We start from the raw sequence: 14,352 nt of genomic DNA, 5'->3' as shown, positions 1-14,352 counted from the left end.
TACTTTCCTTATTCCACTTCTCTTTTAATATTTACCAAAACTATTAGGCAAATCTTTCGGCAAATCAGCTAAAACATGTTTAAAATCCGGAATAAAGCCCTTATAAAATTTAGCAAAGGGCTAATGAGCCCGCGACTACTGGCAAATAAGGGCGATTCAAGCAAGGACTCTTGCAAGGACTCTAAAAAGGGAGAAAATAAGAAGACCGATATGTGTGGAAGACGTAGGTTAACCATCTTTATATTATACATTACCATTGCAAAGCCTTATTTCCTTATAAAGCTGTAGTTCCGACCGCTCCTCGCTGCAAAAATAAACCAGGTGGTGCGGATGGTAAATCCGGTAAGTCCGGAGAGGACTGCAAGAAAAAGTAGGAGAGGTTCTTCAAACTACCAGTATTTATCTCGTTTTCCACAAACTTAACAACAGCGTTTGAGAAATCATAGTGAGCCCTGAGGAAAATTTTAAACTTCTTACAGACCTCATACTAAATTTTCCATTTTCACTCGTCAATCTGAGGGCAGAGCAGAAATGTCCCGACTTTTGTTACAGTGCCGCAGCACTCTGCTGATCCTTCGCCACCAGGCAGCCGTGCAAAACGAGAAAGGACTCTTCAGCAAGCTCCTGGAGAAGTGCCAGTCCCTCCGCAAGCAAGAAAAGGATGTGGCCGAGGAACAGGAATCGAAGAGGTCTTAGGTGCGGCATGCGAGCCAATTTCAGTACTCTAACTTCGAACATATTTAACATCTTCCTTCAAAACCCTTTCAGGCTGCCCCAGAAGTCGGCCCCTCCCCGTCGAGCTCATATAATGGACAGCCAATTGCCACATTGTTGCCGGGGGCCCAACATGAATCGGGTCCATTTTACGGGCAGATCATAAAACGGAACGTGCACAGACATTATAAAGCCATAAAGCATCAACTAAAATCTGGCAGAAATAGCTTCAGGCCCACAGGCAATGCACAGACTCAGACAAGTGATATAACATGGTTTCCATGGGCCGTTTACGATGTCTGAAATCGATGTCTAAAATCCCAGACGCCAAAACAGGCGGCGAATAGAAGTGAGGAAAGGCGAGACTGACCAGGCAAAAGTATTAAAATTTTCAGCGAATAATATTGATAGATAAAAGCGATCGTCTTGGATGAATTACGGGCGTTATTACTCGGGGGAAAACTGCAAAGCATCAGCTGGCAGGTGCTTAAAAGCTCCCACGCAAGGCCCACCAGTTGCAGTCTTTGAACTGCAGTTTTCGGATCCCAGATGCATGACAAGATGCCCCGAATCCAGATCCCCTGGGAGCTACTAAATCCCACTTCCGAGAGTGGGTGGATGGTACTAAATGCTTCGATCGCCGGCCCCTTCTTCGGTTCCTTACATTTTTATGGCAATTCAATTGCAGTGCCAGCGACTTTCGCTTCCTGCCGCGAAGCGATTTTCCGCTTTTCCTCCGCATGCAGGTTGCAACCGTATGGCCGTGTTAGATCTATATTTTCGGGTTTTCCTTTGCGAGATGTAAACAGAATATAAATACGGAAGGCCCCCGACCATCGTCACACTTGTCGGCCCAAGACGACCCAATAGTTGGAATACTTTTTCCCATCCGATTCTTTTATTTTTATATTTTTTGTTGCCTTGGGCTGCGATTGATCGCATGGATCGGTGTAATATATGTTCGATTTTCCGCTGTTTTTTTGGGGTAATTATTACTTTAGCGCACTGTAAACATTTGGAGGCGGCTAATTTTAGTTGAAGAGATTATTCGCTCTGCTTTTACGATTCTGCGGCCTGATTTCGTTGGCAAATCGTTGGAATTTATTGCATTGATGGGGTTACTCGGGGTCTGGGCTGTCTTTTATGTTGGCCTGGCAAAGGAAACATCTATAACACATAAATCAATTTTATTGCTCTGTTTTTCACAGGACAATTTATGGATGGGAACTTTTGGAGGAAAGACACCGGACAATAGATTTGCAGGCGTTGCAAACTGTTGGAAATTTCCACACCGCTTTGAAAGACAAAAGGAAAATCAAAGAAAAACTTAAATATGTTATTTCCCACTTAACAAGGATTGAATTGAAATTAAATCATCTGTTACTCTTTGCCACTTTCTCAATCGATTTATTTTCTCTACTTGTCGGCCTCTTGCGCCCTTTTGAAAAAGTGCCGAAAATCAATTGGACTTTCCGACGATCGACGCCTGGAAAATCCATCAGTACTCATTTAACGCTTCGCGTCTGCAGACTGCAACTTCACTTGACTGCGTCTGGGGATCGAAAGGGGAGTCTTATACGGGTGATTATGGGCGGGAAATGAGGGGTATTCCCGCCTGTCTGTTGCACCTTTCAACGGCCAGCAAAAGATTTCAGCCGAAACTACATTTTCCAGCTTCCCGAATTATCGGGGAAATTAATCTTCCCAATCATGAGTTTGCCCAGTGCCACAACACATGTGCCAAACTCTTTGTCGGACACTGAAAGAAATATTGAATACATGCAACATTTTTTAAGATCTAAATGTGTGGTTCCGAACTCTTTCCCATGTTTAGGATGATAATTAATATGTTATGATCATAAATATATTTTTTGTTGAGCCTCTTTATCAAATTTAAAAATTTAGATCCATAGATAATTAAAGTTCCCACCCGCTTCCCAAATTTCATATCGATCGGGCCACAATTCTTATGTATAATGAGATTTTTTTCAGATTTTTCTCTCTGTGTACCGTATGTGTGGGTTTGCTAACGGCGTATCTATTTCAAGGCCTTGCCCATCCTTGTAATTGCTCCTTCATCTTCCTCTGGCTGCTGTTTTCTTGGCAGCTTGTTGTTTTTGGTTTCCGATGCCTAGGCTTCTCCTTCTGCCCGATGGCGATTGAAGTTTTGGATGAAATGTGCCGACATTCGTCAAATCTGTTGGCATCAGCAAACAGTTTGGGATTCCGATTCCGAATGCACCAACAACTACAATAACAAGAAGAATCGTTATACTAGAGTCTCTCAACTACCTGATACTCTTTACTCTGTTAAAAATTTCGATGCGTATCAATAAAAATTTCACCGTACATGATGTAAAACCATTTCTTATGTTTAAAGATTATAATGGGTATTGATTTTTGTTTAAATTCAACATAAATTTTTAAAATTTAATGAAAATGTAAGATCTATTGCATTTCATGTTCCAAAGAACCGTTTTACAAGACTCGGCTGCTGATCCTGGTCAGAATTTATATACTTCATATAATCTGAAACACTTCCTTCTACCTGTTGCATACTTGCAACGAAAACAGCATACCCCTTGACTTTACGAGGTATAACAATGCGGACGGCATGCGCTGCGCCTCGCCTAAAGACAATGAGTGCGACGGAGATGGGAGAGGGACCACCCAAAGTGCAGCATCGCCCCCTTCTCGCACACCCATGGAGAACCGCAGAAATCCATATTTCTCTAGCCTGCGCTTTTTACGATAAATTGCAGGGGGGAGCACAATCATTCATTCATAAGGCAGCGGGATCACGATATCAATCCCGGGATCCCCCTTGCTCCCATCCCCCCCCCCCCCTTCTACGCCCCTCCACAAATGCCGCACGTTTCGTGTAAACATGTGTAAATCATGACCCGTTGATGGCCTTTATGTGCAGGGGCGCACGCGGGAGGGGCAGGTTTTCGAAGGGGGTTGGGGCCACATGTGACGTCCTCCGGCGGCGGCAAAACTTTTGCACTGCGACCCCTTCTTCCTGCCTCTCCTTTGCATCTTTTTGTTTAGATACATTAGCTGCGGAAAGGAAAGCCCCACTCGGTTCACAAATTTCTTTCAATATCCTCGATTCGGGAAGGCAGGAGAACTTCCATAAGTCACATTTTCATGTTATTGCAATTTTTAGATAGAATTAAAAATATTTAACTTTACTTAACTAACTAAATATAATATAATAATCATAGTAAAATGATTTAATACGTTTTTGTTTTAAGATTTGGTATTCTTTGTTGTTTCTATAAAGAACAGGCATTTCATATTTTTAAAACCCAAAATATACGTCTAACAAATCATATCTCAATTATAATATTAAAGGATAGATATAGTTCACCTTAGAGAAGTTCGACTGTAGCCGCACCAAATGCAACTGCAAGCATTTGGAATCCAAATCGAATTAGTATTGTCCCGAAGGCAAATATTATTTATGCCAGTGCCCTGAGAACTTTTTCAGCCCGGCCTGCGTGCACATTGCGGGGGAGAAAGGAAAGCGAACGACTGGGGATAACGATCGCCTGCATTTCCGAACAACATCATATTTTCGGCTATGTTTATTTACACTTAAAGCGCTATAACAACAAACAAGAGCCAAAAGGCAAAGGGCAAGTTGGGCATAATGAAATTATGGCAGATGGCTGACCAGGCGAACAAGATCGTTTGAGTGGCTTCGTTATTGAAGGCATACAAAGTAAAGGCAATTAAAATGTTTGTCGCTTAATGAAATGGATTTTAAATTTGCCGCCCAAGAAGGGGAGAATAAAAGAGTTGGCAGCTCTAAGTCACCGTTGATGACGTCACAGTTGCCTATGGAGGAATTAGCGAAGTTTTACACCACACATATTTAGCGAGGTTACATGGCTAGCCTGGTTTCCGACCAGGCGCTTAGTGGAGTTTCGCACCTAGCCAGTGTTGAAAAAAGTTCAGTTAATTTGAAATATGATGTAGTTTTCGATCAAAGCTACCGTGTTAATTTATAGTCTTCTATGGCTATATAAGTGCTTATATAAAACAAAATGAATAGGATAACCTTATAGGGCTTTCAAGCTACTTTAAAACATTTTAAGCATTGCATAATTTAAATATTTTTTGAAATCAAATGCCCGGGAAGTATTTTAAATGTTCGAAGACGGTCACTCTAAACTCCCCGATGGTTATATCACAGATATAACCCACAGTTAAAAGCACAATAGAATAATTTTCCAAAGCAGAGAATTATATTTATCTTTTTTGAAAAATATTTAATATTTGATATTAATCCACATTCCACTTTCATTGACTTTTACCTGTTCCTACGTTGTGTGACATTACGTTTTTGGCGCTTACGTTCGCCAACAAGCGATATTCACGATCACGATATTTATTCTTATGCCAAAATATCGCTACTTCGATATTTTTATAGTTCTCACATCCCTAGATCAAAAGTGATCAGTGATTCATATTGCGCACAGCAAAATCGGCGGAAAGCGAAATAAAACGATAAAACGAGTTAAATCGGCTTTGCCGCTGGAAAACATACCCAAAATAGCGGTGCTTTGGGCTTCCTTTGCAAAACCCCGTCTCGCCTGCCGACCGCCAAGAGAGTGCGTGTGTGCGTGCCCCCGCGCATGTGTGGTGTGTTTGTGTGAAAGAAGGAGAGGTGGAAACACACAAAAGAGAGTGTACAGCCGACGACGCGCAGACGCATCTCGAAAACCGAAAAGCGTCGAAAATCGCGAGTGAAAAGTGCGGAAATCGGCGGAAAAGCGGAAAAGCCCTGTTGCCAAGACCCCGGTACCGAAGCGCGATAAAGACATACAGCGAATATGGGTTGTGCCGTGAGTACAGCACGCGATAAAGAGGCCATCGAACGGTCCAAGAACATCGATCGCGCCTTGAGGGCGGAGGGCGAGCGCGCCGCCTCGGAGGTGAAGCTGCTGCTACTGGGTGCGTCTCCCTGCACATTTTACTTTTCCCATTTACCTCCATGTCTCACATCCGCCATCCGCCGTCCAGAATTCCGGTATTCCCCCATTGCGAATTTCCCTTCCTTTTCGAGAGAGATATAAATTTGCGAGCACTTCAGCGCTCTGACCTCATTTATTTTGCTTGGGCGGGGTGGGATTTCGGTTCCGTTTTTCGACTGTGGTGAGTTTCGCGCATGATTTTTGCCGGCTTTTCCCTAGGAAATCCCTACGGCGACGATCTTGCAAGATACACTGAAACTTGACTAGAGGGTCCTTTTTTTATTTGAATAATGAATGCTTATCTTTTTTCAATAACTTGAGCTCAAAATATGCAAAGTCTTATGACACAAATATTCTTGTTTGGCTTTTTCAAATCGTCTTGCTTTAAAAAAAAAACCTTTTTAATTATTTTAGGTTGGGGTTTTCAGGTAACTTTTTTTTTTAAGAATATTGTTTATAAAGTTTACAGATCCATGCTTTAGAAGTTTGAAAAAGATTAAAAAGGACTTATATAATAATCTATATATTCTGAAATTTAAATTAGCTAACTCTTAGATCACCAGAATTAACACGTGTTTGACTAGTAGTTAATAAGCATTTTTTAAAATTATTGTTCTTGTTCAGTTGTTAAAAAAATGTTTAATCACCAATATGTTAATAATGCACTTTAATTGCTTCCTTTATATTGTTATACTCAGCGTTATATGTTGGATTAAAAACTGTTTTCATAAAAACCAATTTTTTATGGTCGTTTCCATGAGCAATTGAAAACCATTTTACTGGAAGTAGGTTTATCTCTACATATATGTAGTGCAATCCCAAAATAAATTCTCGATATGGTTGGTGCAAGCCAAGCAAGTTCGTCTGTTTGCATTATGCAATGTCTGCGTCCAATAATCCGTTGGCGATAAGGGAATTGAACGTAAATTGAAACCGAATGTCGGTTCTCGACTCCGAGTGCTCCGTTCTCGGTTCTCGTCTTGTGGCACGCACTTTGGAGATCTTCTAGATCGCTCGCGGCCCCAACAAGTGGATCGCCGCAATGGAAACATGCTTGATGTGTAGTTGCCTGGTGGTTCTGATAGTGCAGCGGTTTTCACTTGGCTGGAAAAACCATTCGAGCGGCGAGGCGCCATCGTATCGCATTTATGGTGACCCGACCTCTGCGGCAGGGCGCCGCGCTGCCAGTTGCAACCTTCTGCAATTAAATTTCCACACACCGATGTGTCTTGTGCGGCATGGGAGCGATCGTATTTCGCTGTCTGCGTGTGCTTTTCGTTTTCATTGCCATTCATTTTCGAAAACAATGCAGGTTGAGGTTTTTCTCCGGCTTTTCGCTGGCAGCACTGCTGATTTGCTAATGAAGCGAGCCAAGATGACTAAGGCAACAAGTGGCAGGCTGAAGAGGTGCAGTAAGGCCTGGCTATGTGCCATACTGCGATAATTATTAATTTTCTAAAAAAAAAAACAATTTTTATAATGATTTTATATAAATTCTTAACGCTTTTAGCAGAAAAAAGTAACTCATTTTTTATTTAAATTGTAAAATAAAATATATATATAATTATAAAATGTAACTTCAAATAGAAGACAATCCTTAGAAAAAACCTAAAACCTATTTCAGTAAATTCAAAATCCAGCGCACCTTCCAGTTTTTTAAATACCTACAGTATATTTGGCTCAAAAAATTAAGGAAAACTGTTTTCCCGGCCTAAAAAACATGTGAAACCGGTTTGAAAAGTATCAAAAGAAAGCGAGTATCTGGAAATTTCATCCCCATTGTACACCCTCCGAACCCCTATTTGCTCTTAGTTTCCCAGCTGTATTTGAGCAAAAACCCTGGTTGACCAGTGTAAATGCTTCAGGTGTACCTAGACAAGAAAACACCTTGCACCAGTTGCATTTCAGAATCTCAGGCTAACTTTCCCGCCGCTGCCGCGTTTGATTTAATTGTGGCCATTGTTGTTGTGGGCTGTGTTTGCACTTTGTGTGCCGTAATTTCTGTCATTTCTGGACCGCAGTGAAAAGCGATCTCTGATCTCGTTTGTTGCGCCTGCGCTCTGCTCTCAGATCTCTCCGGATCCCAGCCAGCCTCTTCAATCTCCAGGCTGAGTAATTGGCCGTGTTTTGCTGCTGCTTTGTTATTTGTTCGCTGACATTTCAAGTGGGGTGAACGATATTAGCGCAAATAAATGGCCCCGCCACCAAATGCAGCTGCTGTTGCTACACGGGAAAAAGCGTTTACGAAAAAATCTTTAAACCTTTAAAATATATTACTGTCAAATCCATACTCCCTAATACTCAAAGATATAAGATATATAAGGCAAATTTTACAATTTACAAGAGTTTGAAGATTTTTATCAATGGTTGTAGACCCTGAAGTCTCCAAAGAGTTCGTGTCCAGAGCAGTCTCCTACAAATTTTTTTTTGTATTGATATTTCCGCCAAATAATGTATCTTTACATCACGTGATTAATAATTTTTGTGTATAAAACTACTTTTTGGATAATTCTAAAAGCCACAAATAATGTATCCTTACATTACGGGCTTACTTATTCCACAAACAGACTATGACGGTCATTAAAAATACCTACAAATAATTGTTACTTTCTTTTAGCTTATAATTTTTCCATGTGCACCGCGACTGCTCGCTCAAATTGGACTCGGAATTGTCAGCCCCCAACGCTGGGCTTATTGTGTAGATTTAATAAAGCTCCTCCGCTGACACTCAATTTATATTACACTCTGCCGCCCTCCTATTCCCTTCTCGGCACGCCTTTCAATTGAAAAGTACAACTTTCAGCTGAATTTCTTTTTTCGCCCATCTACAAGCCCAAACGCTTCGTGTTTAAGGGAAAGAAATGCGAGTTGTAGTATTGTTTTGCGATATTTGCATCGGGAGAACCAGGGAGAGAAAGACTCGCATTTGGGGCATGAGTAAGCAACTCGCATATCTGTATAAAAAGTAGTATATAAACAAAGTAATGTCATGCTTCTGCCGCACCAATATCAAAATCGACACCCCAGACTGTCAACACAGCGACCTAATCTAGAATTTTTAAGAATTCTCATACAAACACACTCTAGAGCACGCTGAAAGTATCATTGGGCTTATCAAAATTATCGCTAGGTGACCTTATACGTCAATTTCGAACAGCTCTCCGCTCCATATATGCGGTTAAATAATGGACGGAATCGTAATTTATATAAGAAATGCATGGAAATGGAGTGATAATCCACATTTGCGTGAAAGTCATTGGGGGTTCGATCGGTGGTTGGGTGGGGGTTTCCGTTTCAGGGCTTCATTTCATCTGATTTAATTGTTTACTTTTTAGTGGGTCCGCACAATTTCACACTCCCCGCTGATTAACACATTTCCCACTTCGATAACCGGGCTCAGGCGCCATTTAACTTGATTACTCATGGCGCAAGCACTTTCTTACGCTTCTCCTCTCGCTGTCTTAGCTATTGTATATTTTTTAACTCATCGCATGGTTGTATTTGCCTGGAGAGGCTTTAGTCACCACTTCTAATGATGATTCCACTGGCGCCCAGTAATCATACAGGCAATTAGTTGGTGCACTACGTTGCACACGCCGAGGAAAGTGCCCCCACCCAGAGGGCAATACAGTGGAAATCTGTTTCTATATTTATTGTTACTTTTGAATCAAGAAACTTAAAAATAATGTGTAAATATATATACATTTTTTTTTAATTTAACGCCCATAACAATCAGGAAGCAGTTACTAAAGTTCAAGTGGAATAAAAGCTAAAACCTGAAACCACCTTCTATAAGTAAAAAAAAAATGTCTGAAAAATTTGTTTAAATTCTAAAAATCGAGATGAAGTGTTCTTTGATTGAACGACAATTTTTGTCTTTCCGGTTACTTTTATCTCTATTTTAAAATCACTTTATCACAGCAATTTATTTCAAGAACACTTTCTTCTTGATTTCAGGATGGGTTCTTCTTTATCAGTCAAAATATTGATTTTCTTTTGTATTCGGAATTGACTTTTGCGTAAGAGTAGCTTTCATCTCTATTCTAAAATCACTATATCACAGCAAATAATTTCAAGAACAACTTCTTGATTTCAAGATGGGTTCTTCTTAAATTAATTAAGAAATTATTAATCAAAATGCTGATTACTTTTGTATTTGGAATTGACTTCTGCATAAGAGTAGCTTTCATCTCTATTTTAAAATCACTTCATCACAGCAATTAATTTCAAGAACAACTACTTCTTGATTTCAAGATGAGTTCTACTTAAATTAATTAAAGATCATCTGATACTGACACTGAATCTCTATCAATCAAAACTATGTTTTTCTTTTGCATTTGGAATGGACTTCTTGATAAAGCTCACTGTCTGCATAGATTCTCCGAAGATTCTCTTCTCGCCGATATCCACTGTCTAATGATGTTAATTATAATACCGTTGCCAGCGCGATGGTGGTCATGACGATGGCGATGATAATGAGCTTGTAAGCGCGGCTTTGGATCGCTTTGTGCGTACCGCCGTTGTTCTGAGCCCGTCTCGCTTTATCCCTATTGTGCGCCTCTCGCTCGCACTCGCGGTCTTTCTCCCTTGTTATGGCACAGCTAACGGTGCATTGATAAATGAATGCCCAGACACTCACACACACTCACTTGCTCATTTTGTTATTAATACTATTATTAAATTGACCTTTTTCCGCCGTTTATTCGTGAATTTTTTTGTTTCCACACGGTGGCAGGTTGGAACATCGCCTAATGTCCATATTCGTATTCAGATCCGTCAATTTCATCATTATGTGGCGACCGTTGTTTGGCCATTATCTCTGTGCGTCTCTGTCGCTCCTTCCCGCGGGCCCCTATAACGACATTTTTTATGGCAAAATTAGTACGCATTGTTGGAATTGGCTGGAATTGGATGCATTATAAAATATATAATTATTTAACAATGGTAAATAAGTGCAAGTACACTGAAGATTGGCTGTGTAGCGATTTAAAACTATAGTATTTTTAAGAGTTAAACTTATAAAGATGTAATATGGCAGCCACAGGTCACTTCCTATTATTTCATATCTGTCTACATACAAATTTTTATAATGATCCAAGAAATACCATTAATAATTGGAGATTTATTTTACTAAAATTAAACTGTCGGACAATAATATTTATAATTATTAAAAAAATGCATACTGGGTCACAGTTTGGGATTTGACCTATACACAACTTTTTATTACCCTAATATCTCTCCACATACCAAATTTTATGATCCAAAAAATATTATTATAAACATTTTGGTGTAAGGAAGAGGTTTTACCAAATCACTTTTCTTGAAAAACATGAAATGCTCGAGGTTCCCACTTTAGGGGACTGTCTGCCCAGAGGAGTTTTAACCGTAGGTGATTAATGTACGAAGAGTTAAAAACAATCATAGTTGCAGTGCAAGTACCAAGCCCTGAAAGGAGGAGAAGTGAAAGTATAGTCGCAGTTATACCTCCAGACGGGTGGCTTCGGTTCGGCAATTACCTAATCATCCGGTGGGCTGGGAATGGACCCAAACCCGACTGCAGCAAAAAGTCGGCTTAATGCGCCATTGTTGCAATACCCCGACATCTTTCGTATGGCGCATGATAACCGAAATGAAAATAAAGCTTAGACCGGTAGCTCGACGGCAGAGTTGGCAATTTTTTATTTGCCCATTTCTCTATTATTTCAGTGCTGCCTTCATCGAAAAGGGAAACCGGCGAGCACGTAATGTGATTATATTTTTATTTTTATCATTCGAAGCAGATAATAAACCCGTGTGGTCAGCCCAGACGCCTCTGTTTGTTTATTAACGCTCGCGGGTCAGGTCTCATTTTACAATTGAGAGCTCTCGGCAAATAAAATTATGTCGAGTTAATTTTCTCCCTGCCAGTTCCCCGGCTTTTGATAACTTTTGAGAACCGCTGGGTGGTTCAATGAACTTGAGGGCTTGGCTATTTGATTTGAAGGGGCTTGGGAACTGGGAAGGCAAAGAAAATTATACCAAAAATTAGCTTCGTAGACAGATTAGTATTAGTAAATATTTTAATGGGACTGGAAAAATAATTATAGAAATTTATTGTCTTTTAATTTAAGTGCTATAACACATTTTTAACCCCTATTTAATGTGTTTTTGTTCATCTGTTGAGATCCAATATAGCACATTCATTCATTTTCTTACATGACCAGCGCAATTAAGCGTAAACCGGCAGCTTTTTGGCCTTTTGAACCCGCAATTGAGCAACTTTTCTTGATAATTCATTCACAAATTCCTCTTCCGCTCTCCATTTATGGTTCTACCCCGCCTCTTTATTCCGGGTGTCGTAAACTCATTGATTCATTCAGATCTACGCCCTGAACTTGTTATTTAAAAGTTCAACCCACGCCCACTGGCAAAATTGTGCACAAGCTTACTCAGTTTATGCAGAACAAAATGAATAATTTAAAAGATAGGTGCTTTTTTTATAAGGTGGGGAAATCCCACAACCGCTAGATATGTACTCTTTTCGTATGCTTACTTTACTAATAAATATTTGGTATTTCATTTTCCAGGAGCTGGAGAGTCGGGCAAGTCCACGATAGTGAAGCAGATGAAGATCATCCACGACACGGGCTACTCGCAGGAGGAGTGCGAGGAGTACCGCCGTGTGGTGTTCAGCAACACGGTGCAGAGCCTGATGGTGATCATCCGGGCTATGGGTCGCCTGAAGATAGAGTTCGCCGACCCGGGCAGGACGGACATAGCCCGCCAGTTCTTCACACATGCCTCCGCCGCGGACGAGGGAATCCTGCTGCCGGAGATTGTCCTGCTGATGAAGAAGCTCTGGGCGGACGGCGGCGTGCAGCAGAGTTTCGCCCGATCCCGCGAATATCAGCTGAACGACTCGGCGGGCTACTACCTCAACTCGCTGGATCGCATCGCGCAACCGAACTATATACCCACCCAGCAGGATGTGCTCCGCACCCGAGTCAAGACCACCGGCATCATCGAGACACACTTCTCCTGCAAGCAGCTGCACTTCAAGTGAGTTGGGATGGCTTTCCCATAAATTATACTTACTGATTGCCTATTAATTTTCAATGTTGCAGGCTTTTTGACGTGGGCGGCCAGCGATCGGAGCGCAAGAAGTGGATCCATTGCTTTGAGGGCGTCACGGCCATTATCTTCTGCGTAGCATTGTCAGGTAAGACTTAGAACAGACCTTAGTACAACATTTTAGAAGGGACTTAAGGCACAGCATGGTTTAAAGTTTTTGATTGTCATAAATAACATTTAGGAAATTTTGCTTCAATTATTATTCAGAATTGTGTCCCTCACAATCTCTTATACTAAATAATGAAAATATACCCTCACCAAGAGTTTCAAAGGTCATTGTATTGTATGACGGATTGATAAGAAACTATCTTTATGACAAATAAATTTATGTATTAAAAAATTCCGTCCCGACCAAAACATTAAAATAAAAAAAAAATCATTACACCATTTTTAAAACTTTTTAATTCCAATTTTTCATATAATATAGCATTTTTGTTATTAATCCAATATTCGAAAACGATTATATAAAAATTATTCATTTTTAAAGGTTACGATTTAGTCTTGGCCGAGGACGAAGAGATGAATCGCATGATCGAATCCCTGAAGCTGTTTGACTCCATCTGCAACTCCAAGTGGTTCGTGGAAACCTCCATCATACTTTTCCTCAACAAGAAGGATCTGTTCGAGGAGAAGATTAAGCGATCTCCCCTGACGATATGCTTCCCGGAGTACACAGGTAAAATGATAAAATTATAATTTGGAATTATATGATTTGCTAAACACAAATCCTTTTCAGGAACCAACACCTTCGAGGAGGCGGCCAACTACATTCGCATGAAGTTTGAAAATCTGAACAAGCGGAAAGACCAAAAGGAGATCTACACGCATCTCACCTGCGCCACGGACACGAACAACGTCAAGTTCGTCTTCGATGCCGTCACCGATGTGATCATCAAGAACAATCTGAAACAAATTGGCTTATTCTAAGGGACGGCGGATCACAAGATCATCATTATTTAGCTTGCGCGCAGTATTAAAGGAAAACGCGCGCGCATCAACATTTCCATTAAACGCTAAGAACTCGATACATTTACGCTCTGCATATACGTAATCGTATGCTCCATATATGTTTTAAATGCGTTACATGCTTGACACACGTAATTTTAATAACCGATTTGGTTGCCAGTAGTCGCGGAACAAATAACCAACTGCAATTTAGTTACCCGTGTCCATTAAATTGCACCTGTAAGTTAACTAATTTAAAGATTAGCCTAACACAATGTGAAGTTCGCCAAAGGACAGCCGATGGGTTTTGTACATCCTACCCTCTGAATCCGATCGGCCCTCTTTGGGATGTATCTTTAAGTTTCGCGGGCTAATGGCGAATCCCAAAGGGAAACCTCTCGAGATCGTGTCGTGTAGGAATGCCCTTTTGGGCCTCGCCATTGGCCGGACGTTTATTTTTTGCCAAGAGCTTGACAGCGTTATTTAAGGTGAAACTAGGCCTGGAGTTGTAAGCCCTAAAATGTAACTAGTAAACTTACTAATATGTTTAGTAATAGCCTAAATAAAAGACAATTTATAAAAAAGCAAGTATTTTCTCCAT

General features: G+C 40.6%; 2 protein-coding genes across 3 annotated transcripts; both read left to right on the top strand.

Moving 5' to 3' along the window:
* Positions 1-1,149, top strand: LOC108028158 (uncharacterized). Of its 2 annotated transcripts, none has more exons than XM_050886422.1 (4): positions 1-223; positions 283-445; positions 520-696; positions 769-1,149. In XM_050886422.1, the coding sequence occupies exon 3, from the start codon at positions 532-534 to the stop codon at positions 694-696; it is 165 nt and encodes a 54-aa protein (XP_050742379.1). In that variant the 5' UTR covers positions 1-223; positions 283-445; positions 520-531; the 3' UTR covers positions 769-1,149. The 2 variants fall into 2 exon arrangements, with proteins under 2 accessions (XP_050742379.1, XP_016955306.1); XM_017099817.3 differs by having other exon boundaries at positions 3-223; positions 525-696.
* Positions 1,150-5,162: 4,013 nt separating this feature from the next.
* LOC108028519 (G protein alpha i subunit) lies at positions 5,163-14,339 on the top strand. The gene is made up of 5 exons (XM_017100402.3): positions 5,163-5,676; positions 12,263-12,734; positions 12,800-12,894; positions 13,294-13,482; positions 13,543-14,339. Exons 1-5 carry the CDS (start codon positions 5,556-5,558, stop codon positions 13,731-13,733), a joined length of 1,068 nt encoding a protein of 355 aa, XP_016955891.1. The 5' UTR covers positions 5,163-5,555; the 3' UTR covers positions 13,734-14,339.
* The last annotated feature ends 13 nt before the right edge of the window (positions 14,340-14,352 follow it).

Source organism: Drosophila biarmipes, chromosome 3L, assembly GCF_025231255.1.
Source record: "Drosophila biarmipes strain raj3 chromosome 3L, RU_DBia_V1.1, whole genome shotgun sequence".
Classification (NCBI taxonomy): domain Eukaryota; kingdom Metazoa; phylum Arthropoda; class Insecta; order Diptera; family Drosophilidae; genus Drosophila; species Drosophila biarmipes.
Note: the sequence above shows the minus strand (reverse complement) of the source record. Positions and strands in the feature narration are given on the sequence as shown.

Coding starts and splice junctions, on each gene's coding strand:
- LOC108028519 (XM_017100402.3), top strand. CDS start 5,556: ATGGGTTGTGCCGTGAGTACAGCACGCGATAAAGAGGCCATCGAACGG. Junction 5,677..12,262: donor GGTGAAGCTGCTGCTACTGG/GTGCGTCTCCCT, acceptor TTCATTTTCCAG/GAGCTGGAGAGTCGGGCAAG. Junction 12,735..12,799: donor TGCAAGCAGCTGCACTTCAA/GTGAGTTGGGAT, acceptor TCAATGTTGCAG/GCTTTTTGACGTGGGCGGCC.
- LOC108028158 (XM_050886422.1), top strand. CDS start 532: ATGTCCCGACTTTTGTTACAGTGCCGCAGCACTCTGCTGATCCTTCGC.